This window comes from Synchiropus splendidus, chromosome 8 (assembly GCF_027744825.2).
Source record: "Synchiropus splendidus isolate RoL2022-P1 chromosome 8, RoL_Sspl_1.0, whole genome shotgun sequence".
In the NCBI taxonomy this organism is placed as follows: domain Eukaryota; kingdom Metazoa; phylum Chordata; class Actinopteri; order Syngnathiformes; family Callionymidae; genus Synchiropus; species Synchiropus splendidus.
In genome coordinates this window covers 10,853,220-10,880,747 of record NC_071341.1, presented here as the reverse complement: position 1 = coordinate 10,880,747, position 27,528 = coordinate 10,853,220, and the positions used below count along the sequence as shown (strand labels likewise).

The 27,528-nt window shown below is 41.4% G+C and overlaps 3 protein-coding genes across 9 annotated transcripts; 2 read left to right on the top strand and 1 right to left on the bottom strand.

Annotated features, from left to right (window-relative positions):
* On the top strand, positions 1–513 carry LOC128763559 (sarcolipin). The gene is made up of 2 exons (XM_053872473.1): positions 1–151; positions 217–513. Exon 2 carries the CDS (start codon positions 289–291, stop codon positions 382–384), a length of 96 nt encoding a protein of 31 aa, XP_053728448.1. The 5' UTR covers positions 1–151; positions 217–288; the 3' UTR covers positions 385–513.
* kbtbd3 (kelch repeat and BTB (POZ) domain containing 3) lies at positions 160–6,200 on the bottom strand. Of its 4 annotated transcripts, XM_053872466.1 has the most exons (12): positions 5,275–6,200; positions 5,107–5,215; positions 4,628–4,927; positions 4,393–4,558; positions 4,122–4,304; positions 3,670–3,843; positions 3,421–3,499; positions 3,209–3,306; positions 2,916–3,158; positions 2,549–2,839; positions 2,308–2,457; positions 160–2,140 (listed from the first exon to the last, which is right to left on the bottom strand). In XM_053872466.1, exons 3-12 carry the CDS (start codon positions 4,906–4,908, stop codon positions 1,988–1,990), a joined length of 1,818 nt encoding a protein of 605 aa, XP_053728441.1. In that variant the 5' UTR covers positions 4,909–4,927; positions 5,107–5,215; positions 5,275–6,200; the 3' UTR covers positions 160–1,987. The 4 variants fall into 4 exon arrangements, with proteins under 4 accessions (XP_053728441.1, XP_053728439.1, XP_053728440.1 ...); XM_053872464.1 differs by having other exon boundaries at positions 3,209–3,499; positions 5,275–6,199; XM_053872465.1 differs by having other exon boundaries at positions 3,209–3,499; positions 5,107–5,207; positions 5,275–6,199.
* A 4-nt stretch (positions 6,201–6,204) lies between these two features.
* On the top strand, positions 6,205–25,678 carry fam168a (family with sequence similarity 168 member A). 4 transcript variants are annotated; one of them, XM_053872468.1, is made up of 8 exons: positions 6,205–6,425; positions 15,186–15,293; positions 15,715–15,806; positions 19,288–19,371; positions 22,716–22,861; positions 23,264–23,450; positions 24,190–24,316; positions 24,449–25,678. In XM_053872468.1, the coding sequence occupies exons 2-7, from the start codon at positions 15,232–15,234 to the stop codon at positions 24,300–24,302; spliced, it is 684 nt and encodes a 227-aa protein (XP_053728443.1). In that variant the 5' UTR covers positions 6,205–6,425; positions 15,186–15,231; the 3' UTR covers positions 24,303–24,316; positions 24,449–25,678. The 4 variants fall into 4 exon arrangements, with proteins under 4 accessions (XP_053728443.1, XP_053728445.1, XP_053728444.1 ...); XM_053872469.1 differs by having other exon boundaries at positions 6,218–6,425; positions 19,291–19,371; XM_053872470.1 differs by lacking the exon at positions 15,186–15,293 and having other exon boundaries at positions 6,207–6,425.
* The last annotated feature ends 1,850 nt before the right edge of the window (positions 25,679–27,528 follow it).

Here is a 27,528-nt window from a genome sequence, read left to right as displayed (position 1 = left end):
GTCCCAGGCTGAAGCAGACCACGGGATCAATGGCATGAAGAACACTGGCCGCGCAGAGGAAGTGCAACAGAGGGGCGAGTGAACCAGCTGGGAGAAGAGACAGAGAAATGCGCAACTGCTGGACGGCATAGTTTTGGATTCAGACAAAAAGGTAACCAGCTCATCCAGTTGCGACTTTACCTCAATTTATCTTAATCACTGTCTCTTCATGGTCAGATCCAAAACAAAGATCCAGGATCTGCGTCCACCTTGTCTCTTGCTGCATCCCGCTTCTCTGATACTGCAAACATGGATCGCTCAGCGCAGGAGCTCTTCCTCAACTTCATGATCGTCTTAATCACTGTGATGCTCATGTGGCTGCTGGTGAAAACATATCAGGACTGAACTATGGGCCTCCTGAGCTACGGAGGAGTGTGTGGTGGGCCTTCATACTTAGATATTGAGCTGATGTGATGCGGATGTACGATCATTAAGACACTATTATGGAGAATAAAATCTGCTTTTAATATAGTTTCTTATGATGCCGCTGTTGTTGCTGTTATGAATGCTGGCTCTCTTCATGGAGTCGCTGCCTTCTTCTCTCTCTCACATCTGTTTCTTTGTCTAGTTTGGAGCCAAATATTAGTAATGGACAGCATTTCCACAAGTATGCATTCAACCCTTAGATGTGCAAGTCGTGTGTTTTATGAATACTGAGTCAACTCTGCTCCACTGGCTCTAAATGACTTTATTCATAGTTACATTTTGATCTGTCGTTCTGTGATGGACTCATAGCAGCAGTCAAACCTAACTCAAGTTTCACCCTTTCAATAAAGGCAGCATGAAAGGCTGAACACTTCTTTTTAATGCGTGCTCCAATTTACTGCAACTTCCAGCTAATGTCAGGACCGAGATGCAGAACTAAATCCCTTTGGGACACGTAAATATAAGCTCAGACAAGAAGGAATTGTCAGACATATTTGTTGTTTATTAACTTCTTTTGATGTCTAGATACTATTAGTTCTGTCATCTTGTGCATGGTTCAGTTTCTGCCTCAAAACATCAAAATCAAACCTTAGTAATAAATAATATTAAATAATAAATAAAAATAAAAAGAATATTGTGCTAGAATATTGTGCTTTAAAAATGTGGGAACCATTCCTGAGGGCTATCTCAGTGATCTTAATATGATTTACCAGATGTTTATCCTATGCACTCACCACAGAATCCTACATTAATATGAATTTAATTCTTTATTCAAGCAACACGTTTATTATCATATTCAACGTGCAAAGCACTCATTAATTTCATTTTTATTGAGCATGCCAACTACTCAGATCTCAGATGCAATCCAAAAGAAGAAACTGAATTAGAGCATGCACGCGATTGAAGGACAGTCTAGGGTTCATCAGGAAGAGGAATATTTGGAAAAGGGGAAACAACCACGTTCCGTTCGAGTACTCAATAGCTGTCTGTCCGTGTCTTCTCTGTAACAGAGTTTTTACTCTCAACATGACAGGGATTTATGCTGTTTATGAACATCATTCTGGATTCTTTTTACATATCCTCTAATATGATCCCAGTTGCACTTCATGTTTTGGTTTATTTTAGAACTTTTTTGTTTTTTTTTTCCCCTCAATCACATGCATATTAATCACAATTACTCATACAATTCCCTTCTTTGGACTAATGTATTTCATCTAGCCCCCAACTGGCCTCTGCTCTAAACACAAGTTTCTCATTGCTCAAAAACACTTTGAATTTAAATAAGTTCTAAAATAGCAATCTGAACAACAAGAGTTCTCCATGGGAGGGATCGTTTTTGATTGACACAGCAACTATCAAGACTTAAAAATAGAAAAATAAACAGACCTCTGGCTCATAGGGTCTCATGATATTATGGTCTGTGACGGCGACACTGTCTCCAAGCTCTTGTTGTTAAGCAAAGGGATTTCAACCGACAAGCATGCCAGAGCTGGTAGGACAATCCCATGTTCACTTTGTGTGTTCATGTGTGTTCATGTGAGTGTGCGACTTGACTCAAACAGTCAACCCAGGGGTCTCTGTGTCGGTTGAATCTGATCAGCTGACAGTGGAACTCAGTCAGCGCTCTGGGCATTGGTGCCACCTCCTCCCACTGACTCCGGCCTCTGTGGTAGACCTGCATGGATACAAGGAGGCAAAAGCAAGACAATAGAGCTGACAATACAAAACAAATATAGACTAAAGAATCCATAACTTTTTTTGCAGTTTTGATTCCATTTCCAAACTCATGTTCTAAATAAGTAATTAGTTATGTTTAAATGATCAGAGTCCTTCTTCTTGTACCTGGACTTCATCTGTGATTTCATCCGGTGAATAGTCACCACCAAGGATGTAGATTCTGTCTCTCACACCCACGGCCCCAGCATTAAATCCTGCACACTCAAATGACCCCACTCCATTCCATGAGCACGTCTCAGGACAGAAACTATAAACCTGCACAAGTAAAGAGTAAATGAGACAATTCGAAGACTAAACCTTTGAATGTCTAATAAATAAAACCTCTCAGATGGCAGCAACAACATACCTTGTACGTGGAGAGGTCACAGAGGTGAAGTGTGTTATGTATTGAAACAGCCTTAACTAAAGTGGCGTGGAAGAACTGTCCGAACTCTCCCACTAGGCGGCTCCACTGGTCCGCTTGAGCGTTATAGCTGAAGAAACAGTCGATTGATGGGTTGAAGGAGTCTGTGATCTCCACCTCTGACCCCAGTGTGTATATAATGTGGCCACAGGCGCTGGCTTCAGGGTAGAATATGGCAGTGGGAAGTGGGCTGACCGAGCTCCATGTGCGGGCCAAAGGGTCATAATATTCCACCTACAAACAGATCACCACTGAATTATTAATGATGTACGAATCACTACAACCATTCTTTTTTTTTCCAAATAATGACCTCCAGCAGACTTGGAGCTGCCCCTCTTTGGCCCTTAGTCCGCCCACCGAGGACATAGACTCTGTCCAGACAGGTTACAGCAGTGTGCATAGTTCGGGGATTCGGCATGGACGGTGCTGGTGCACAAGTTAGTGTCACAGGACAGAAGCACCAAACTTCATCAGAGGCATCATGGAACGGCTCAGCAACATGCAGACGGATTGCTCGGCAACAGTTACCCTTGCACCCTCCTGTAACAAACATCTGGCATATAAAAATAGTGGAAATAAAAGCTCCACTTATATAACTCTTACCTTCTCAGCATATGTAGACAGGTAAGAGCCAGGTGGGTCTGGAATGGAATGACCACCTTCCCCGATTTCTATCTCCAGCTGTTTCCACCGGTCTGTTTCTAGGCAGTAAGAGAAAGAGTGTCGGATCTCCCCGTTCTCCTCTGTCTTCTGGATGTAGATGTAGCTTTGAGTGGTGCTGGGCCGAGCATCTGTCAGCAAACCAATGTGCTCACTCTGTCTCTTCTGAGCTTCTGACACCAGCACCAAACATGACCTATCCTGGCTGAGAAGTGGGTCAGAATCGGCCAGGGTCTGAAAGGCAAAATAAAGGAGGGATTCTTTTCAGGCGCTTGATGCAGTTGTTTATTTCATATGTTAGTGTGACTTCATAACTATTCATGTGACTTTAAAACGGAGCATTGTAATTTGGAAGAAAAAAAAATGATGAGCATTGTCCAAGTTATAAGTCTGGTGTGTGTTACCTCTAATGTAGCCATAGGTAGGTGATGGAGTCTAATCAGAGATAACAATTCTGAGAGGTCCCTCTGTCTATTGGGCAGATCGTGTTGGATCCACTTCAAAAGTGACATCATTACAGTCTTCTCGTCCGGAACGTTTAGCTCATCCGCCTTTAGACACGTCACCAGCACATTCATCTGCAGGTAGGAAAATGGATCACAATAATAAGTTACTTAGTTTATGGCAATAAATAAAGGAACTTTTTAAAAATTATATTAATTTGCTGCATCAACGGGACATTTTTGACTACATACAATACTTATACTTGTTAGGTTTACTTGGCTTTGACGTACTTTTTGTTTTATACAATAAAAGGTATTCAGACGATTATTTGATGTCTTTAATTGTAAGAACACAATGATTAAGGTGCAAACTGCTGAAATAAATACAACTAGGCAACAGCTTCACAAAGTACCTGCATATCCAGGAATTCTTTTGTCTTAGAAAGGTCATGGAAGTTGTGAACCACAAACTCATTGGCACTTTCCAGGAGGGATTCCGATCCATAGGCTTCAGCAAGAGACAAAAGGGAAAGACAATTGGACAGATCCAAGGTTCCAATAAGGAAGTCACTGCAGGCCTTCGACAACACAGACACCTGAAAACAAGCATTGTAAAACGTGTGATACTGTAACCACTTTCACATATCATAGTGTTAGCATACAGTACAGTTGATAGACTGATACCTGCAAAAATGATGCGAGCTGAAATAGAGTGTCCACATTTCCTTCAGTGATCAGCACCTCTCCAGAGTAGGCAAAGTCCAGGAAGGATGCCACTGCTTCAGGAGACTGGTTACCCAGTGTTACAGAGCCATCACCACGCTCTCGCATGTCCACCTGGAACATGGCCCTGAATGCAGAACAGCTCTGTTTATACAAATGTTTTTTGTTTTTTTTTAAATTGTTCGTTGAACAATACCTGAAGAAATCACTGCAAGCTGCGAGGACACAGCAATGGCAAGGGAAACTGTGATCCTGGACTTTGATGGTGAAGTCAAACAACAGCCCTTGATCCCGAAACGACCTCAGCACTGCGAGAAGCTGAAGACCGTGAGACTCGGAAGCTCGTAGAAGGTGATGACGTTGTGATTCCCCATCGAAATTTAAGCAACAACCCGGTTGGTCAGTGCCACGCAAAGAGCTATGAACCTGGTCCGTGTTAGGTTGGGCTCTGGTGGGGGACAGTTGGTGTTCTGTCATCTTGCTGAAATCTGACCACCTGTGTACAAGATGTAAACAAACGAGTTTGCCCAACCGAGTATCGCTAACGTTCGTTTTAGCAGGATCACTGGAGATAATTCAATACCGCTACAGACCATAGCAATTAAAATTGTAGACAGGAGCACTAATGCGATTTAAAGTATTGCAAAGACCGACATTTACTATATATTTACTTACAGTGTCAGCACCCTGGATAGCTCTGTCACCTGTCATACTTACTTCCGGAAACGGAAACCAAATGCCGCGATGTTTCAAAATCGCGTTGCTGTTGTCCGTGTCTGTGGGACTGAAATGTTGTAACGTGTCTGAGCATTGCAAACAATAACCCCATTTCAAAATACTTACTTTACGCTACCGGTGGCTTCTTTGAAATGTAGTGATCCGCTATTGCTTCCTTTCACATTTTCCCGCTTTTTTCTGTGGACGCTCAGGCGATGATATCTCGGAATTACATGCATACGTTGCTCGTTGTCATTTAATTATGGATTTAAGAAATGTTGGTGCACGTGCTTCTGGTGACAAAAACAAAGTCTGCATCGTATTCGTATCGAATTCTTATGAATTCAGTGATCAAAATTGTCATGTTTTCTTCTCTGAAGCTGTTCCGATAAATCTTCACAAGAACTGTCACGATCACATTCATCATGGGCATGTACAATTTGGCAAGTTCAGATATATAACACTCATGTCTTGTTATCGCACAGAAATGTGCGCGCACAACATTTGGTCACTGGATGACGCTGTGCTTCCATTGCGACCAACGGAAGCGTCTGCAGTTATGCGTTGAACTCAGAAGCCTCTGAACCTGAACGAGGGAACGTGAACTTCCAACTGTGCTGCAGTACCGCTTCATAGCCACAGCACGGCCTATTAAAATGTCGTTTAAAATTATGTATCACTGCTCGATAACCTAACACAAAGAAACCACCGCAGAATCCCAACTATACCAAGCCTTTAGGCTGATTCATTTTGAAACAAACCATCGAGGGAGTCGTATGAATACACGGCATGTCCAAATCTGAAACACTGTTATTGAGTATTCCATGGATAATGATAATGGGATATGCAGGTGCACATGCCGATCTCCTCCGTATCGTACGTGTAATTCTTTTGTTCCTGATTTATTTGAATATAAGAATTTCCCTCTATGCGTAGCATCATTTTAGTGTAATGGTCATTGACCTTTAAAATGGAGTCAAGCGTAAAAAGAATGACCTGATCGCAGCATAACAATTAGATTCGTATCATCTGAGTGTTGATTGTTTGGTCGGATCCCCTCCTCTCTCCCTGCATCCCCGCATCCCTCCCTCCCGGCAGTGCATCCCCATCCCCCACACGGTGGCCGTCTCTCCGGGTGAAAGCTGCCTTCCCTCCGCTACTGGCCCGCCGACTGAACGGAGCTGCAGCATTCCGAGTCCTTGCTGACTTCAGACACCGCCGATCTCAGTGACACGCGCACGGGGAATATTGTTTTAGTCTCCGATCGAATCCAAACGGTGAGTTTTCTTCCTCTTTCTTTTCCCCCCTTCTCTTCAATTGTCCTCCTTGTTTGGCTACTAGCGAGCTAAGCTAAAGGAGCTAACTCAAACAGCGCTATCAAACTAAATAACCGTGTCAACGTATCCATTGTGGTTTTATCTGTTTGTTATGCTGGCTGTAACGTACAAGTTTGACTTAAGCGAAGAGGTTTTATTGACTGTTTTACACTTGACGAAGCCAAAGCGCTGAATAGGCAGCGTGTGTTGGGATGCAGGGATGCTACGATGCAGGCGAGCTAAGCTAACGATGCTATTATGAGACAGACGGATTCCTCTACCTCGGAAAGGGAGCGATCGGTGCAACTAACGACGGTGAATGTGTTGGTAACTGGTAAGATGGCATCTCGGAGTTGATATCTAAAACCCATGGTTATTCAAAATGGTGTCTTGGGCTTGTTTGAGTTAGTCCGTTTTTGTCCGAGGCTCTCTTACAGCGATGGAATGCAGTGAAGTGGAGAACACCACGATGTGTTTGTAAATAGAAATGCTGGTAAAACAGTCAGCCGCTGTTTCGATGCCAAACCCCCCGTCAATAACGCCGTAAAATATTTTACTCCAATATAGCAGTTTCAACGTCATGGGAATTACTTCTTTTTGTTTCATCCTTGTCACACTACAGCGTGTTGACATGCAGAATAATACGCAGTTTTAGTTCCTGGCTGCCCCTACTATATATTTATCCATCAATGTAAATACATTTTTGGGAATACTCCCTCAGTTTCAGTTATTCTTTATTGAAACATTAAATATAAATAGAAATTGTGATTTTCATAGAATAGAGTTGCACAAAACATTTTTTAAATGAATAATAATTGTATTTTATCTGCTGTTTTAATGTCTTTTTTTACATGACCATGTATCAGAACAATTTCAACCTTTTTGTCTCCCCTCACTGAGTTGATGATTTACATTTCACTAGCTTGCCCTTCCCAGTCATGAAAATCTGATTTCCCTGTTCATAGAATTTTATTATTTTTATTATGTCACAGGAAGTGAATGTCACATCATCCAGTTTGGAAAAAAAAAACTCCAAATGCCTCTCGCTGTAACTGGCTTGTGTTATTGAAACTATAGTCGTCTTCTATCGACAACACAATGTAATGGAATTTTCTGGTCCACAACACTCACTTGGATTTGGTTATTGGCTTTCAACCAGAAGGTGGAAGGAAGTGTGATCAGTACTGTTCACTCTTAGAACTTATTGTCTTTTTACTGTGACATGATTCATAAACGTGTCGTTCAATAAAGGGAGGGAACTGAATTATAATGGGAGACATGGCTAGGAAAAGTGAAGGACTCTGTTATTGCCTGGTGCCTTGCTGCATCACTAACCAAAATGCGCCAATAACCTTAGTGGGAATCCTGGGTATTATCTAAATTGGATACATAATGTTCCAACGAGGAACATACTCCTGGAAAATATAAAGATGGCATTTAAAACAAGGGCCCTTTATAGGGTTCAAATGACTCCTGCGGTAAATGAACTACCTGTGAGAACTTAATTACCAACGTCTTGTTTTTTTCGTTTTCTGCGGCTTATCTCACCTGTGTAATGACTCATCCTCATTATGCTCCATTAATGACTTCTTATTCAAGAGGCCTTATCTGACAAAGGGGATTCCCATGTCAGTAATTCTCCCTTCCCAGTGGTGCAATAAAATAGTTTGGATATTGTTTCTCAATCGGGTGTTGGATGAGCTTGACATGCTGCTGTTTTGGCTATTTATTCTGTCAGCCTTTGTTTGACTGGTCTGAATAGCTACTGAAGGAAGAGGAGGGACGTATGTGGGACTGGCATGTATTGAGAACAGCCCCATGTGTATGAATGGTGGGCTGTACAATGCTCTCATAAAACTGTCTGACTATATAAAGCGGGAGTCTCTTAATTTGCTGGAATAAAGGGTTCAATAGTCGACTGATGCTGCTTTCACATGTGGTTGAAACAATTGGGAGGACTGGCGAGAAGTGATTGAAACACACTCAAAGAGTTTTGGTCTGGTCTACAGTTTACAGGTCACGTAGGCTGTGGCGTGATATTGTTGTTAGTATATATTGTACACATGGTGGTGGTAATAGTGAGGTTACCAAAAACATTGAGTGCAATATATATATTTTTCTATATTGTTGTACTTCTTAACATGGCTTTACCTTCTTCAAATGCATATGTTGCTTGAAAATGAAAACATAATAATTAAATTATGAGATTTATGCCCTACACAATGTTGTTGGGACGCTGACTGGGGCAGAGGAGATTCCCACCATCGCCTATGAGATGGATTTCATCTTGCCTGGCATGAGATTGACTTATCATTGATTTCGTCTTGAATTTCATATTGTTGATACGAGGGCAATGGCTGGGCTTCCTAGAATTCACATGAAGTGTAGAATCAAAATATTCCATTTGCCTGTGTCAAGCAAGGATTGTTTTACCAACACCTTATAAATATATATTTAACAATCAAATGAATCATGTAATTTTCATTTTAACATATTTCCGTGGCTGTCCTTGGTGTATGTGCGTATGTGGTTAGAAAGTCACAGACAAAGCACAAAAAAAGCCAAAAGCAGGTTGTGTCTTGTTTATTGCTGACAAGTGAAGTATCAGATCAGGAGTGAACGGCTGAATGTAGATACTGAAACTGAGTCTCCTGTTGTGTTTCATTTTCTTTTTACAGCCCTTCAAACAATGATTGTTAAAAAAAAAAGCTGCTGAATTGTCCTCAGGATCAATGTCTGGATTCTTTTAAGCAGCTCAACCAAACTGTTTAGTTAGTGCTTCTATTAAATTGCTTATATTAATTTTTTTTGTAAATAAAAAAACATTGACCTAATGAAAACAAAACCTCTGATTGTGCATACTTCCTGAAATGACTGTGCTGGGCTTCTGTTGACTATTGGAGGGGATCTATCATTGGATTCCAGTGGGACTCAGAAGTTTGCCAGGCAATTTGTGATTGGTCTTTTGTGTGTGCATACTTGGTTGTCACCCAGTACTTAAGACTGTGCATTGCCAAAACAATTTCAAGAATGTCACAGCCGTTCTCTCAAAACATGAAAAAAACATTATGATTAATAGATTCGGCGTGTTCTGGCATGTTCGTAGTTCAAACTTGACGGGAAAATAAACGTTAATTGCATCTTGTTGGAGGCAGGTGATCCATTTAAATTCCTTGATATTGAAAAACAAAGGGTCACTAACTCATAACCGGAGTAAGAGTTTCACGAATGATTCCCCCACCTACAATTTCCCAGCTCTTAAGGGGGGGCAGTCCATAATTTATGGAGCTAAATTAATGCTTTCATTTGTAGCATATAGATATATAAATATATATTTTTGCTCTTCATATGCAAGCCACGCCATCTGTTCTGCAGCTGTAAGGGAATGCTATTGACACCTAATACATATGTCTCTAGGCTTTAAAGTGAGGGTTGATCTGTGTATCATCAGTAGAATAATCCAAATTATTTGGAACACATCTGTGAATACACACTCCAAAAGACTCTTTCCTGCAATGTTTTCTAAGTGAGACTGAAGGTTTAAAGCGAAGACCAAATATCACAAAAGTGTCTTCTAGCCTTTTGTAGTTTTGTCTGAATCAGAAAAAAACGAAGCATCAGCAAATGTGTTCACTGACCTGTTCAACAGCTCAGACCTTTACATGGAGAATAAAGGAAACTCAAAGAGAATAACAAAGAAAAGAAACCACAAATTCTTGTCCTGGTGACACTGAAAACGCTGACATTTCATTTGTCAATTCACTGAGTATAACATTGAAACTTTTTTTTTCATACATACATAAATTGTCAGTTAACTACTGCTTAGTCCTGTTCAGTATCCATCTTATCACCCTTTTCCTTCCCTGTTCTAACACTTAATGTGTGGTGCGACTCAGGTGTGGACGTGTTACTGATACCTGACTGATAATAGAAAAACAATTGTTCGAGTGAAGTAAGTGTCTGATAGGTTTCTACATTTGTTTTTCAAGCAGTTTCATATTTACAAAGTGACCCCTATGCAAATATTGTAGCGACATGTTTGTGCTGTAAGTGGTTCAACCAGCAACTGTTAATGACTCGAAGCTATTGATTGTTTACCTACTTTCTGTGTGTCAGGCTCATGCAAATAACCGTCTCGGTTATATGTGAGATGGAGTCCTCCGGTCCTCAAAGTGTTGGTGTTGAACTTGGTCTCCATATATCTGGAGTTACCATTACAGTGCACCTCTACCTCTGAACAGAGTACCTTGTTTAAAAGCTGTGCACTTCAGTGCAAGCAAGAGTTTAAGATCATGGCGATATCTATTGCAAGTTTTCTGCAGAATGGTTGGGTAGTGATGGGCCAATGAGGCTTCATGAAACCCTTGTTTTCAGAGCCAGTAGATGGTGACGGTTGGGCAAATCTAAAGATTTTAGAGCAGACAGTGCCATCTAGTGGTCTCTGAATAGGAGGACACTGTTTCATGAAGCCTCAGAAGGCCATCAATATGGTTATGTCATAGCACTTATTTATCAGGGAACATCTTTCTATGGAGGCTGTGTTGTGATCAACATCTCCTTCCCACTGAAAATTCCATTTCTCACTATGTTGTTGTTAAGATGAGAATCAGGAAGCAGTTCTATCCTGTATCGTGGCTGCTTTGCTCCTCATTACGACCTCTGTCTTCAGCTAGAGCATGGCTTCTTGGAAAAATACCTTTTACAACTTCAGAGAATGAGATTGCTAGTGTATTTCAGATGTCCATCACAACATGACTCCACATGAGTTAAAAGCAGATGCACGTTTTTAGCAGAGTAATGGCGTTTCATGGGCGCAATATGCAAACTCAGCTGGCCCACTAAACATATAGAGTTAAATGCAACCGTTAAAAGTTACGCTTCGATTCACTGCTCACAAGCCACAGAACCAAGCAATAAATTTTACTGTTGGCAGCAATTTCACTTCAACAAAACCTCTCAGTTAATGGGAGTTGATTCCCTGAAATATAGTACTTTCTGACATAATTGTGCTCAATTGCACGATTAATGGCTCTTATTTTTAAGTATAATTTTGGCCCAATTTTGCCTCTTGTTAATCATAATAAACACAAATTAACTCAGGCCGCAACTAATGATTATTTGCCTTTGTTAGCACCTATTTTGGATTTCTGTTTAACCTGCGACAGGAATTTCTTACCACCTCTGAATAGCTATTGGTTCTCGCTGCCCATACCATGGACCCTGTGTTGACAAAACAATTACGCAACACCTCAATGCAGCGATTTTTGACGTCAACAAATTTTGTTGTCAATGTTAGCGTTGACATTGACTAATCTAGTGTTTTGTTGCAGCCCTAAAATATAAAACAGCACCAAATAACGAATGATATCATGATTGAAAATAAATATTCCATCTTTCTTATCTCTCCATATATATAGAGAAATACCATTCTCTTGCTACTTATTGCTCCCGGCCTTCGAGGTGTGTGGCTTATGAGATGCTTCTGGAAAGAAGAATAGAGGGCGAGGAGGAGGTTGGAGCATAAAGAAACAGGGATCTCTGTCCCAAAGAGTATAGAGCCGCCCTAGATCTGAAATAGCCAAAAGCTGTTTGGAGCAGGGTGCTGAACTGAGGGCATGTCTGATAGTTCAGAAGACAGCAGGGGGGGGTTGGTGCTGTTGATCGAGAGGTCTGATCCCGTCACACTGCCCTTGAACAGTGCGGTGAGGAGGATTTGGGCCTGGACTTGGTGACGGTTGTCAGTTGTGAGTGTAGGCAAATTGAATTAGTCCTTCCCGTGGGCACATGTTTCAGTTATCATGCTGCAGTTTGGGTGATGCGTCTGTGTTTGAGCTGCAGCTACCTTTTTAAACATGGTTGGTTAACATACTGGTTACCAAATTACTTTCATGGTCGCCTGTCATACTGACTGTGGCAGAGGAATTCACTAAACAAACGTTTTTTTTCGAATTTGGATGGAAGGTGTGTGTAATGTGGAAGGTGTTCCATGTCCTCAATAAATGGCTTCAGCCTGGTTCATCATCAAAACTGCTCCGTGTACACATTTTAACATTCATAGTAAATTATCTGAGCGGATCTCCTGCGTTCACATGTACAGTTTGACATTTTTAACGTGTTTCATGCAGGTCGGGTTCAATTCCTTGTGAGAAGGAGCAGTGTTAATTTTTGTTTTCAAATTCAATTTGGTCACGTTTGAATCTAATAACCTAAATAAGAGTGTATGTTTTCTTTCAGTTCTATTTACATCCTATATTAGTAGTGTAATACACCCACTGCTCTTGATTTGTTGCTTGAAGAGTAGCTGTCCAGTGCAGTGTCTTATGTGGGAGGATCTGATATTGTGGGGGTTGTGTTGTACATGTTACAAAGGAGCTGTAGCCCTCTGTGTGCAAAATTATTTTTAAACGCTGCCCTGGGTCGATCTTCTCTTTACTTCCTTCTTGGCTTCTCTCTTTGGGAAACGGTCTCATTTTGCTTCCTCACATAAAGCGGAGGAAGTGCTCTCTTACACCTGCCATGATGAGTTTCGCACCATTGTTAGATTTGGCTTTTAGCTCAGTGTGTTTGCTTACTCAGAGCACAGCTCGAGGCAACCCTGGTTTGCATGGAGTTGTCCTTTTGGGGGAAGCTCAGGTTTCAAGGTACCAGATGATTCAGATGTAGTCTGCCTGTGTGAATGGGACTGACTGGAGAGCCTTGCCCCAGGGCAAAGAGGCAGATAATGAATGAAAATGCACCATTTTGCAAGTTGTTAGTTGTGCTGAATTATGTGTTTGGGTACTTTTCATTTTAGTCGTTGTACATTATGGTTGTGTGGACCGAAGTTTACGGACAAGAGTAAGCATTTGTGCTAAGAATTACTTTATGGAAAATGAATGGGCTTGAATGCTGTTATACTCTTCTCAGGTTTATACAATAGCGCTAAGCTTAGACTTAAAAGTTCTAATCTGTCTCTGACAATAGAAAGCTGTGGGAGAACAGGAGGTCTCCCGCGAAGAAAAGACCCTTTTCTCCTGCGGGACTAAAGCATCTTCTCATCACTCTCAGTGGAAACAAAGAGGCCGGTGGTTAGACACTCCTGCTGAGCACATGCATCTCTGTCGTCTTCTGCCCCCTCTCACACACCTTATTCCACACAATTTGGTGCCCCACTTGTTCTCACCCATTCAATACTTACCATCTTTTCTGATACACACAAACATCCTCTACTCTATTCAGCCCCAGCTGTGGTTGTGTTGTGATCAGAGGCTTTGACCTCAGGGTTACATCAGCCACCTGTCCTCAGTTAGTGGGCAACATTCCCGCAATATGATGTCGGTGCTTTTACACTATCTTTTGTGGATACGAACGGTTGTTTCCTCTGTGTTGAACATATGTTTGGGTATTAGAGCCACAAACAAAGGATGCCGCAAAGACTTCAAACGAGTAGTTTGTCTCACAATTTTCTCAGTTGCACACATTGCTGTTTCTCCTGCGTCAACGCACAACACTTAAAAACACTCGCACGTCAGTCTGGTTCTCTGCAGTCACTCAAAACCACTGCTCTTGTCTCAGCACTTTCACTTGTTTCCTGAAATGGAAATGAATTACTCTGTTGAAGGCCACAACAACAACAAATCAGTGCTCTTTGATTCAAGGTGAATTTTTGTTGCTTAAAGCTTCTCTGTTTTGTACTGGCTGCAGTGGTAGATGCATTCACAGTTTCTGATGGGGATGTAATAGTTGAGATCAAGGACTAGTGGTTGGAAAAAAGCATTGTTTGAATAGCAGTGGTTTTCTGCCAAACCTGTTTGTATAGGGGGAGTCCAATACCACCTGGAGGCAGCGGCCATCTTAAAGTGTTATCCACTGACCTTTCCTAGGGAATGCCAAAAACATGAGGTGTATAAGTCTAAGGTGGATTTGTCAATCCCATGATCCTTTGGGTGGGTTACATGAACATGCTTTTGTTTCTTCTGCCTGACACTGTTGATATAAATCTGGAAACGCATAATCGGGTCCTTCAGGCCCACTGTGCGGAGCCCTGCCCACCACCATCAGAGAATTTTTGTTAATTCACACGTTCCAACTGTCATGACATGAGATGCCGCACACAGTTAACATCCACTCGCCGACACCTTTGCTGCCTTGCCTCATTCGCTGCGCTGGCTTCCGCTCTGCGATTGCGCTGTGTGCAGCTGGGCATGCGTACCTGTGGCTGGGTCCTTGTTTCGCTCCGTCTGCCTGCTCCGTGGGTGTCTTGTGCTTCTCCATCGTCTTCTAATACGAATCACAGTTTCAATGGATGTTCTCCGCTGTCGCATACGCACTCATTTCCATGTTCCCCCGAACCTGCTCATGAAACGTAGCGCTTTGGTTTCTCCAATCTGGGCGAACAAGCCATGAACACTTCCTTAGAGACCAATATTGAGCGATTTGCTTTGCTAAATAGATTTTTTTTTCTGCAGAGAAGCATTTGAATTTCAATGTTAGTCCAAATCTCAAGACTCTTGAATAATTGAACAACACAACAGGCCCCTCTTACGTTGAAGCTTCTCAGGTATTTTGCACCCAAAGGCAGTCTAGTTTTTCACACCATAAATTGGCGGACCAACCCTCCACTGCTGCTGTCACTCACATTTGCTGTTGCACTGGTGCTTGCTTCTTTTTTTTTGCTGTTGTTTTTTTTTTTCTTTTTCTTGTGTTTGTTGTAATCATGACCTCTCACTGTTTTAATTTCAGATTTGCATATCCACTTCCACTCCTTCCTCATTTGCATACAGCAAGAATGGCGAGCGGGCATCCCACAGACAAATTCAGTTTCATGTATCCACCAGACACGCACAAGAGGTACGAGGCACACATGCACAAACACTCACACACACAATCCATTGCAGTCCGTTGTATTGCCAAGGTAAGTTGAAATTGACTGCCCAAACTGTCACAAGTGCTTCTTTGCTCCATCTCGAGCCTCTTTAGGTTCAGTAAAAGCACCGATTGCGTTCCGGTTGTGGCTCTTTATTGCGTCAGTCTGTTTTCAAACGCTTACGCTGAGCCTACCCAGGGGTGATGTTTCAGACAACCTGATGTATATTTCATGTATGCTGGCAGAATCTTGCTGCTGGATGATGTGAAGAAAGTGTTTTTGGGATAATTTTGCGCACGTCTACTACACCATCATAACAATCTAGTTCAAATCCACATAGCTTATGTCTCTTCCCTTCTCCTCCTCCTCTTCTTCTCTCTGTTGCACTTGTCTCTACTTTTCCAGCAAGAACAGGTTATCTTCAGCCATGAATCCAGTCTACAGTCCAGTTCAGCCTGGCACCCCCTACGGAAACCCCAAGAACATGGCCTTCACAGGTGAGACACGGCTTTTCTCTATCAGTGCAGGTAATCTTGACCTAGATGTCCACACGGTATATATTGATTTACAGGCTCTTTTCATGGGGCCTCTCTTCTCTATAGCGTGGCTACTATTCTTTTCAGGCTGCACTACATACTGAAAGATGATTCATACATCTAGCTTCCTGTTTCCAAACAAGACACTCCGGTGTTAACATTCATTTATCAATGGATCTCTTTCAAAAATGTCCCCTAGATGCATTTATTTATAGTTTTTGTGTTGTGTGAGGGCCTTAAAAGGCTGTATTCAAATTGTTTTAAGTCTATATTTATGTCTCATTTAGCTATGAGACATATAGCTATGTGAGACATATTTATGTCTCACATAGCTATGAGACATATTTGTGTTTTCTTTTTATTTTGATTGTTGCTTGTCTTCACAGTCACTCAAACAAATATGGACCTTAATTACATAATTATCTAAATTAGTGTGCGATAACTTCACAGGAACGTCAGGCTTTTCCTCAGGAAATCGGTAAGCCACTTGCGGACTAGCCAAGAGTAGGAGATATACAAATTTCTTTAAGTTGAAAATGATGTAGTACACATGTCAGTCCTTTAAGTGGCGCTGTATCGACTTCCATACAACAAAGAAGAAGGGATGCTGCATTCCTTTTACTTCGGAGGTGGGAAGTCGGAGCTGGGAATGATGCTGCAAATTCAGATTTTTTTATCGGTGGATTGCAGTCTAGGTGCATCGCAGTAGTTAACTTCAAAGTGCCGCAGCAAATCCTGTGAATATTCTTGAGTACTTTGAATCCTGAAGAAATACTGCTTGCTTCTTATAGCACAGAACACTAGACAGGGAAATGTAGGGAGGGCAGAAGGCAAAAGTGTGTTGGCAAGAATCTGGCCATATGATGCGTATCCAGATAGAGCAGTGCTGATACACTGCAAGACTGCACATAAAGTAAGATTTTGAGAGAATCCTAAGATTTAAAAATGTGAGTCCTTGTGGTGACGTCACTTCCAGCAGAGACTTTTTAATGAGTAAATGAAACTTCAACTGAACGATTGAGTCGATGGTTCTTACCGCCTCACACTAAACATATAGATCAGCAAAACACAATATATGTTAAGCAGCATGTTCCACTTCCTGGTCTGACAACAAGCGTGTTGTGATTGGCTAACATGTACCAGTCATAGCTTTTATTTGCCATCGCACAAAAATCTGAATTGACTTCTTATTACACAATTATGCATCATGGAGGATACATTGTATACTGTGGCTAATGTGAGGAACTTTCGTGAATATTATATAAATACAATATTAGTAACTAGTAATAGTGTCATTTTGCCTTTGCATTATATACTATGTAATTTGAATTTATATTATTTTAGAGTTGTTATATACATTTTTGTCCCAAGATTCTCAGTATAAATCATTGATATTGGAAGATCTTTTTAAGTGGTGAATAGCTTGGTGGCATATTACAATATAATGGCACTTTTTTATAGGTGTTTTGACCTCATTAGCACTGCATAAATACAAGCCAAGATCCTCATTTATTCACGTTTGGTTATGTGATGTCATCACACCTAAAATTGGCGCAGTGAAAAATGAGAGCGTTTATACAACTACTGTGGTATTTGTTTAAACAAATGATTTTTTCTATAATTAATGAATCAAAATGAACACATAACAGATGGAACTACAGTGGACAAGATGTTCTATCCTCAGAATCAAACTGGTCTCTTGATGTGGTAATGCCTGTCCCAAATAAGAGCGCCATTATTGTGAATGGCCAAGCAGCAGTTTGAAGCTTTTAAGGGAAGCAGCTGAGAAATGCTTGATGCTGCCATTGCTAACATCCTGCCAAAGCTCAGGAAGTGATGTGCGGTTCCACTCCTGGGTTTAATTGATACTGTAATGTTGTGAGTGGAAGAGGCTCTGATAACCAAGCGAGTTCATTAGGAACAAACTTAATAGAGCAAATATCAGTTTTTAAGGTAGTCTGTGGTGTCGTGCGATGTCCCATTAATGGCAGGACCATGACCTGTTGAAGTTGTTTTTTTCAGTTTCAGTGCGAGGCTTTTTTTTTTTCTTTGATTGTGATAAAAGCTGTTACACGCGTTAGATGCGTCTCATCGACCCGTCCTTCATCCAACTCTCCAAGAAGCCGGATAAAAAGCTTCTTTTTAAATGTCAGCCCTCCAGCACATAAATGGAGCCGGGACAAAGAGCTCACACCCGCCCATTGTGGAGGGAAAACCTTTCAAAGAGAAAAGGATGTGCGGAGAGTTAAAGTAGAGACATGAGCTCGGTGCTCGAACATGTACATGTGTAAAGCAGAGCGGGGCCTGGTGAGTCAGCTTTCAGCCAGAGAGATCAGTGAGACATGTTAAACACATCTTGACATTTATTTAAGGTTTGTTTTTCATTTGATTTGTATCTTCAGTTGTGAGCAGCGGCTAATCAATATAGTCGACTGTGATCAACGATTACATTTGTGATGTCATCACTTTTTTTCTCTGTGCTTCTGGGTCCATAATTCATGGAAAGTAATGAAATGTCAAGTTTCCAAACACCATTTAACACTAGGTGTTACATGCAATTCACTTTTTTCCCATTTTTTTTAATTTACATGCACTTATATGCTGACTAGCCAACTATCAAAGTTCTGGCTAGTTTCTGCCTTAATCTTAGTTGAGAGATTTTCTACCATGTTTAATACATTATATTTAACTTCTTTTTGTGCTTTTCCTCCTTTAATTCGTCAAGTTTTCTCACTAATTCTACTTCTTCTCATATATTTCTTAATTGCACAGTCACACAAGATGCATTTTGATGGTTTCATTTGTGAATATTTCTAATATTTACATTCCATAAAGTAGAACCAGAGTGTCTGTCATGATTAAACAAATATTTTCTTTCAAGCCAAATGTTCAAATGACACCATGATTCACTTTATGAATCCATTTTTAGCTTGAATATAAAGAAATCATTTAGAAATTCAGGCTGATATTGTTGCTGCGTGGGTGCAGCAGAGTGTCCGCCTGTACATCAACCTGCAGTGCGAAAGACAAAAAGCTCAAGGCTAAGGAACAGACCGTCTCAGGAACTGCCAGTAATAGAAAAGCGCAAGCAGCCATGTTCTTAGCGCTTTGTCTGAGTGTGCACCCCACATCCCAGAAGCCGCCCCAGCCTCCGCCTTTCTTCTTCGACATGAGAGATGAATACAGCTTGTCTTTCATTTTTCTGTGCGTATTTGCGGCGTTTCTCCTCCCACCCCATATTGGCAGGTGTGTCTCATCCATCAGATCAGTGGTTGTGATTTGTATTCAGCCGACTGTGTTATTGGTGCAGTTTTTTCTTCTTCTAATGAGCGCCATCTGTGCACATCCTGCAGCCACCAAAACACACAACCTCATCAGGTGTTGTTGTCCAAGGCTGTCTTGTTTTTTTTGAGTGGCGTCTTAATGTTTCTCTGGGGTCCAGCAGGCTATCCAGCGGGTTATCCAGCCACGGCTCCCACCTACACGCCCAACCTCTATCAAACAGGAAGTCCAGGGTATCCACCAGGTGAGGCACACTCACACACACCCAGTCCGCTGTGTTTTGGAGAGAATCGCACACATTCTTGTCATTTGTTTACTGACTCTCTGTTTAAAAGGATTTTCCATCTCTTCCATTGTCCTTCATGTTTGGCTGTTAGCAGGCTCAGATAAAGGAGATAACTCAAACAGTGGTGTCAAACTTAGTGCGTCAGTAGCAATGAGCAACGGTTCATTTTGTATTAAAAGTAGAGTGCTAATCTGACATTACGCCTCTACGGTAAATCAGAAAAGTCTGGGATTCATGTGGAGCCAGTGCTTTATTAGCAGGAGATAATTATGTAATTCACTTGCTTAATCACTTCCATAATGGATTAACTTTGAAGCTTGAGCTAATGTGACCCATCATTGACGGGTTTATCCATCTCCTCTAGTTCCCGACCCACTCCTAATATTATAGATATTTGATGTTTCCGTCTCTCCTCCACACAAGTGATGTTATACATAGGAGTAATATTTATTTAATGAAAATGTGTAAACCAAGATTGTATTTTAAAAAATCAAATGTGTGTGTCAATATAAGGTGTTCAGTATTATTTAAATTCATCACTAGAGCAGATTCTAATTTATAATTTTAATGGTTTTAAAGGAAAGACAAACATTGGTCGGGTTACACACACATTGTTTATAGCTTTGTCTCTGTGGTTAGATTCAAAACAGTTGGATTCAAAACAACAGTTCAAATTATGCTGAAGCCAACAAGGGAAATATTACATCACCAAATTTTACTATGATATTGCTTAGTTGATGGGTCACGTCCAGGCTACGATACAGGAGTACGTAAACTTACCAACATTATTATTCACTCTGCAATGTTGTTGTTGTTGAAGATTATTTCTGGAAAAAAAAGTTTATGATATTGTCCATAGAATATTCTGATATACAGTTGTGTCAAAGACAGAGTTGCAGAACAGAATTGAGATGGTTAAATACAAAACCCATGCGGTTTGTTTGGATGGTAGACATAAATAAAACTTATGTTTTAACTGGAATGTTACTAAGATGTTTTAAGTAAATTCTTTTTTTTTTTAAACTTGGTACAGATTGATAGAACCCTGATACAACACATTAATATATCTGAATAATATATAATATAATATATATATATATTGTACAGTCACACAATGTTTTGGCATGCGTTTGAGTAAAAAAAAACCGAAATAATGGTGATACGATTATTAAAAAAAAAAATTCTAGCTGAGCATGCTATTTAAAAATGTCAACAACATGGAGGAGAAATTTGAAGACAACTGCTTTTCAGAGCATGTAACTTTTCATTAGAATCACCAGTTGAATTAGAAATATGAGGTTATGAAAGATATTAGGGACGAAAAGGGGTTTAATATTACAGTGAATTTAATTTCAGAAAATAATTCGAAAAATAGAAATGAGTTATCGCAGGAAAAGGATGAAACTGGTCATAAAGGACGATGACTGGAAGCAAGCATGGTAATGAGGAAATGACTTGAGTTTGAGAAAAACATGGAGAGATTTTGATCCCTATTGCCGATTGCTGCGTGAACCGCATCTACTTGATGGTGAATATGAAATTCAAATTTCATGCAGCACAATCGGCATCTTAATTAAAATTATAGGAATAATTACATGGTCATTACAGTCATGTTGCAACAACGCTCTTATTAAAAGACCCACCACCAGGCAACAAATATACTTGATTCATTTCTGCTGAAATTACAGTCAACATCAGAACCGTCACAACAGCGAGGGTTCATTTGGAAAGTGATAATCTCTGGCTAAACGATGCTAATAGTGACAGACACAGTCGCTGCCCAGTGGCAGCTGCCGCTGGCCCTCAGGTACAGATGGTAGTGGATGGGAACTCTGCTGGGGTTCGGTTTCTGACCCGCCTAGCAGATGGGAGCAGCAGTGCTCTCAGTGGCGACCAAACAGGTTTGTCCGTGAGGAGGAATCTTCTGCTTCTGAGCCCGTGAATTTGTGTCGCCAGAGTGGATTCGATTGTTCTTATTTCAGACCGTAGCGTTCTGTTTTGAAATCCTCCTGACAGAGAATATGCCAAAACATATGTATGCACTATATTATTCAGTTATATCTTAATTATTCTGCGGGAACTTATTGTGCTGTTTATGTTGCTTATATTGCTGTTTAAAAAAAAATGAATCCAAAGCAACTTTTAGACTCCAAAATTCCAAGGTAAAATAACTGCATTACAAAGAAAAATAGCAGAAGATTTTGTTATAATCTAAGAAAAAAAGTGTTCCGTTTGAGTGGCGTCCTAACGTTGGATATTTCTTCATCTTTCAAACCCTCCCCTCAGCTCCCATCCCCCCCCTCAGTGTTTGTTTTCATCTGGCGCTGATGCTGACAAATTGTCAGGTGTTCTTTGTTTCAGTCAGAAATGAGAGCCAATTACAGCCCAGCGGTGAAACCACTGTGCGCGCCCTTCTTCCCCAAAGATCCCCAGCCATATTAAAACAAATGTTTTCGTTCCAGACGAGAATCAATCCGCAGCCCGCCGGCTGATTGGAAACACGTCTTGGTCAATGTCATCGCTGCTCGCGACTATTGAATAGACAAACTGTTTTCCATCAGCGGGGGCTTTTGTGCCATTGTCACATGCAATTGTCATCTTTTTACCCCCCCCCCCTGCATGCTGGAGCAAAGAATGTGTGCGAGTATGCACACACACACGCCGCAGCTTCAGTGTCTCTTTGTTCCCTTGTCCTTGTGTGAGAGACAGGCTTTCATAAGCTGCACACCACTAGCTAGTAGCATGTTTGACCTTCAGGCTCCTCCTAGTGGTGCGTTGAATGCACTGCATCCACAAGTAAACGAAGGCAGATGCCTTCACTCCTTAGGTCACATGGGGCTTGTAAATGTAATCTGAACAGAGATGTGATTGACAAACTGCATTGCTGCTTACGCAAGGCGCGTGTGTCAGTTGAGGTCCTTACATCGTTCTGTCGTCACTGCAGACAGTGGGTCACTTTGTTGAACGTGAGGTTTATAGGCTCGTCTGGATGCTGAGACTGCGCAAGGCCGCCACCTGCTGGATTAAAGTATATATGTCTGCTAAACCAAATATATTTCTTTAAATCATGGATTTTATTTCAGGAATTTTAATACTAAATATGCTATATTCAGTGTCTAGATAGTCCATAAATGTAGTGTACTCTTAAGATACGCCGGTGTGGAAGTGTAGCTCCATCATTTGGGGTGAATCTTTGTCATTTTACGAGCCAATATTCTCAAACCAAATCCTGCGTCTCTTAGTGGCAGGAGAAGAGATTGTGTTGCATTAAAAGAAGACGTTTCTTTTTTGTGTGTGTCTAGGATATACTGCGGCTGGCACCCCCTATAAAGTGCCACCGACCCAGTCAAATGGAGCGCCTCCACCCTACACCCCCACCCCCACTCCTTACCCCACAGCCATGTATCCCATCCGCAGTGCCTACCCTCAGCAGAACCTCTACGCACAGGTGAGCCCACCTTCCACCGCCGTATTTTGCTGTTTCTCACTCAAGTCTGTCGTCGACCAGCTTAACAATGGGTGACAAACATTCCGACTCCTGTGACTGTAGGAAACGGTAAACTCTCTCCTAGTGGTCTTTTGAAATGTAACATTTTTATTGCTGTAAAAGTGGTTAGATTTGTTTGCTGTCCATATGGTGCTGGAGCCTCGACAGCTGTGGAGGACACTTAACATCAAGAGGACATAGATTCTGAGAAGGTTTCAAACTTGTCACCATGAAGTCACAGACCCCATCTGCTTGTTCCTGTTGTTGTCATCCTGAATGAATGTTTTTAAAATGAAAAAGCTTATATATTCACTTCATTTGTCCCAAATTCTTATACGTGTTTTTTTTTCTCTTCCTCCCCAGGGAGCTTATTACACCCAGCCAGTGTACGCGGCCCAGCCACACGTGATCCACCACACCACAGTGGTGCAGCCTAACAGCATCCCCTCCACAGCCCTTTACCCGGCCCCGGTCCCTGTACCCGCTCCACGGAACAACGGCATGGCTGCGATGGGGATGGTAGCTGGAACGACCATGGCCATGAGTGCAGGTACTGCCAACTACTCTCCTTCATTTGGTCTCCACTGTGGATGGTAGATGGTGGTAGAATATAAAATAAAATGGAAACTCAGATAGCTTTCAGCTAGAGGTTCATGCCACCAACATTCAACCCATTATTGTCGCTAAATTAAACTTGATCACATACAGTCTCTTTCAACCAGTGGTGTGAAAACTGCAGTACATTCCAGTTCACCTGCTGTCCTTCATGTTACGTCAGATGTCATGGTGGGCACAGTTGAACAGCGTGATGCCTTTGTCCCTGCCTGGTCAAGTGATTCAACCAGGGCCTTGGTTGTTGTCCAGGCGTTTCCGGAGATTTTGGCCCTATATTTACTTGTGGAAGTAAAGTTTAGCTCCTCATATGTGGATTTGTGCCAAGCAACGAGAACACTGAGTGAATCATTTTGAGGCCGAGTGTATGTACAGTATGTGTCGAACCGTTCTTAATGTTGTGCACCATCTAGTGGACAACAATGTAACTATGCTGTTATTGAATGGAGCGCCATATTTGGAATATTTGAAATGCCGTAATTGATGTAATGAAAAGCGCTGGTTTATATTGGTTGTACCTTTGTGTATATTGACGTATACATTTGCTCTTATCTGCAACAGGGAATTTCTGAATATAAAACCAGTTTGCTGTATGTGAATCTTGAATATACCAAAGTGAATCTTGGTTTCTCACTCTTGAGTAACTGATGTCATATATTTTTTTGAACCTTCTGTAGGGACTCTGCTGACAACACCCCAGCACCCCCCAATTGGAGCACACCCCGTAACTGTGCCAACCTACAGGCCCCAAGGGACACCTGGGTACAGTTATGTCCCGCCTCACTGGTAGAGCCCGCCCATCAAGTAAGTCTCCGTCCTCAGTCTGTTTTTTGCTGTTGTTTTTCTGGAGTCCATCTTGTCGTCTCCACGACGACGACGACGCCACTGCTCAGCTCTCAGCAGACTTTCCCGTGTGCTTCTGTTTCCCCCCACCAGATCTGGAGTCCACCATCATATGCAACTGCTCAAAACCTACACGGGCTCCCAGTGATAACCATGGGAACCTGGCACCTGTCTGCAAGAACAAAACTAAAGTGCAACAGCCACTTTAATATTATTGATATTGTTAAGATGCGACATTCTCTAACTTTTTTCTTTTTGTTTTATTTTTTTACGAAAGCTGCTTTTGAGTTCATTTTTCTGTTCAATTGCCAACCAGTCATTACCTTTTTGTTTTTGTACGGTTTGTTCTTATGGTCTCACCATTTCTTTAAATCCGCCGTCTGTCAGTGGAACTCCAGAAGGACTCTCGACCAATCACAGGTGTCGGCTGCTCCTGTGCTTGTTGCGCTGGTGTGTGCGAGTGCGCACGCACCTGTCAAGTGTGTGTGCAAGTGTGTGCTGTCCTGCCCACCGCTTAGTTGGCTGAAAATTGTCGGGCACTTCCACCTGGTCATCATCTCCATCCCTCAGCGCGGAGAGGCGCTGACCTATGCTGCCAAATTTTCTACCAACTCGATTTCCACACAGGGTGTTGACACAAATAGGATTTGTTTTTTCTTATTGTTTACATTTCGTTCTGGGCGGTTCATTTTCACTTGTCTTCCAGCACATAGATGTCTGTCAGTTATCGGTGGTCATGTGAACATCACTTTGATCAGAGCACTTAGCAGCTGTGTCCTCCACAGGAGAGAAACACCAACTTCTTGCCTGGCACTATGCAGGCGAGTTGGTCATGACAATTGGGAAGTTTAAAAACATGTATGGGGTCATTTCAAGGTCAAAATAGAGTCAGTGGAAAGGCACGCTTTGGAACACACTCCTGCGTGTGTGCGCATGGTTGCACTTATAGTTACTGATTTTACACACAGAGACAGAGGTGAGTGCAGCGGATCAGGAGTTGAAAGGGTGGGAAAGAGGTGAGAGCGAAGGAGATGGCAGCGACGTCATTACACTTGCTTTATATCAAAAATGCTCCACACTTGCAGGATCTGGCCTGCGAGAGAAACGCACTGATGTTTGCACTACGTGACGCTATTTCTCTCCGCCACCTCATTCGCTCTGCCCAGACGAGGACCAATAATCAAACACTGTTCGGATGCTCCGCCTCCACCAGGTGGTACATGTGTGCTCCTTGACGGGATTTGTTCAACTTAAATATTTTGGTGCCCAATTGCTGGTTTTACTGTTTAATACTGCAACAGTTTTAGTGATTTTTTTTTTTTTTTTTAAATAAATAATGGCTACTTAAGGTTTGCTGGTGTGGCGGCTGTTCATTAAGGCAGTTTATTTCTCAAAAACAATCTCAAATGACAAAGAGGAGTCTTTGTTTAGTGGTTCTCGTCGTGACGCTTTTTCTGGATTCGTGAAAACTGCTCAAAATATCAGTCGCGCAGGACAGATCTGACGTCGCAATAAACGTAGATGACGGATTCTAGTGTAATTCTAGTCGATTTAGTGTAATAATCTCTAGTGATGGACCGATGTAGCCCCATGAAACAGTGTCCTCATATCCAGGGCTCCACTAGATGGCACTCTCTGCCCTAAAATACTCAGATCTGAACGGTCATTTCAATGAGACCTCATATTCTCTTACCAACAGCGCCACCTGCTGAGGACACGGTTTCATGAAGCCTCAACTCTTACAATCACAGCTAAGAAAAATAAAACATATCAGGCGTTCGGCTTCTCGTTGCACAACATATTAAACTTGACGCCTATAATTTAATGTTAGTTTACAGGTACAGGCTTTTTTTAACGGCAGAGGAAAAATATTTATAATGAAATGAATTCAAACGAGAAAATGAAATATTCACGATTGTCAGTAAAAACAATTCAATAAACCTAGTGCTAGCAGTTATTCTGATTTCTAAAAGCAACCACTATCACGCGTGTTCTTAGACGTCCCTCTGGTGAGTTTAATATGCATTATCTTCAGGTGTATTTCAGCATAGCATCGGATCTAAGAGGAACAAATGCAGTATATTTATAGAGCCAGTGGTACAGTCATGTATTTCTAGCTACGCATGGTCGCGTCAGTGTGGCAGCTCTAGTGTTTATGTGCTTTTGATATCCTTTGACCTCTTCACTGAGCTCCAGAGCACCTGATTCAATCCTGTTGAGGAATGCTACGTGATCCCAAAAGGGTTTGCCGTCTTGGTTTTATGATCCTTAAACCCTCCGAGTCCAATTCCCTTGTGTGTATGATGATGTTTTCAGTTTAAAAAAAAAGAGGGATTATAATGTTCAAGTCACTCAACTATATCATGAAAAAAGTGAGTTATTTTAATGCCAAAAGTACTTATTTTATCTCTTTTCATTGTTGGAAGTCACAACTATACCATGTGCTTTTGTAAAAATAACACATTTTAACTGATAGCAGTTTAAGGATTTCTGTGACATTAGAATAATATTGGCTTATAAAAAAGGAAACGTCGTATCGTACTGCTTTTTTAAAATGAACTTAAGGTATCAAATTAGATGAATATTAGTGTAAAAAAAGCGTGACCCTAATTGTGCCCATGATGTACCGTAAAGCAGGGTGGAGTGTCAGAGCCTGTTGAAGAAAGACAAAAATGTAAGGGTTGCTGAGTCATCGGTAAATTGGTCGGAATTGAATTTTTTTTTAAATGCCTGAATGAATGTGATGTGATTTCCTGTTTATTCAAGGTATTTTGGCAGAGAAGTTTCTGGTATTGAACGTGTCACAACGCAGTTTTTTGGGAAACTTTTTTTTTTTTTAAAGATTTTTAGGTCATTTCTGGCTTTGAATTTCAACTTAATGTGGACACCATCAAATGCCTTGGATAAACAAGTGGCACATTTTTCTAATCTCTGCTTATAGTGGCGCTTGTGATCTTCCTCCACGCCTTCATTTCAAACGTCCTCTAGAGCTTCCCCTTCCTTTTTCCCATCTCCAGCGGCTCTGATGCTCCGTAATTTGTGCCATATTTTACTGTAAATTCAGTAAATATTTTGCTTTTCCTAAGTGGCTGGTAAAATTCCTTGTTAAAGTCTTAGCTTCCTGTGATCTTGTGTTTTCCTGTTGCTGTCCTAGTTCTCACAATGTCGTGGTT

What these genes read in the sequence shown, in the direction of transcription:
- LOC128763559 (XM_053872473.1), top strand. Translation starts at nt 289, where the DNA reads ATGGATCGCTCAGCGCAGGAGCTCTTCCTCAACTTCATGATCGTCTTA.
- kbtbd3 (XM_053872464.1), bottom strand. Translation starts at nt 4,908, where the DNA reads ATGACAGAACACCAACTGTCCCCCACCAGAGCCCAACCTAACACGGAC. An exon ending in GCTTGCAGTGATTTCTTCAG is followed by an intron (nt 4,559 to 4,627) that starts GTATTGTTCAAC and finishes TTCTGCATTCAG; the next exon opens with GGCCATGTTCCAGGTGGACA. An exon ending in AGCTCGCATCATTTTTGCAG is followed by an intron (nt 4,305 to 4,392) that starts GTATCAGTCTAT and finishes GCTTGTTTTCAG; the next exon opens with GTGTCTGTGTTGTCGAAGGC.
- fam168a (XM_053872468.1), top strand. Translation starts at nt 15,232, where the DNA reads ATGGCGAGCGGGCATCCCACAGACAAATTCAGTTTCATGTATCCACCA. An exon ending in CCACCAGACACGCACAAGAG is followed by an intron (nt 15,294 to 15,714) that starts GTACGAGGCACA and finishes CTACTTTTCCAG; the next exon opens with CAAGAACAGGTTATCTTCAG. An exon ending in AGCAGAACCTCTACGCACAG is followed by an intron (nt 22,862 to 23,263) that starts GTGAGCCCACCT and finishes CTTCCTCCCCAG; the next exon opens with GGAGCTTATTACACCCAGCC.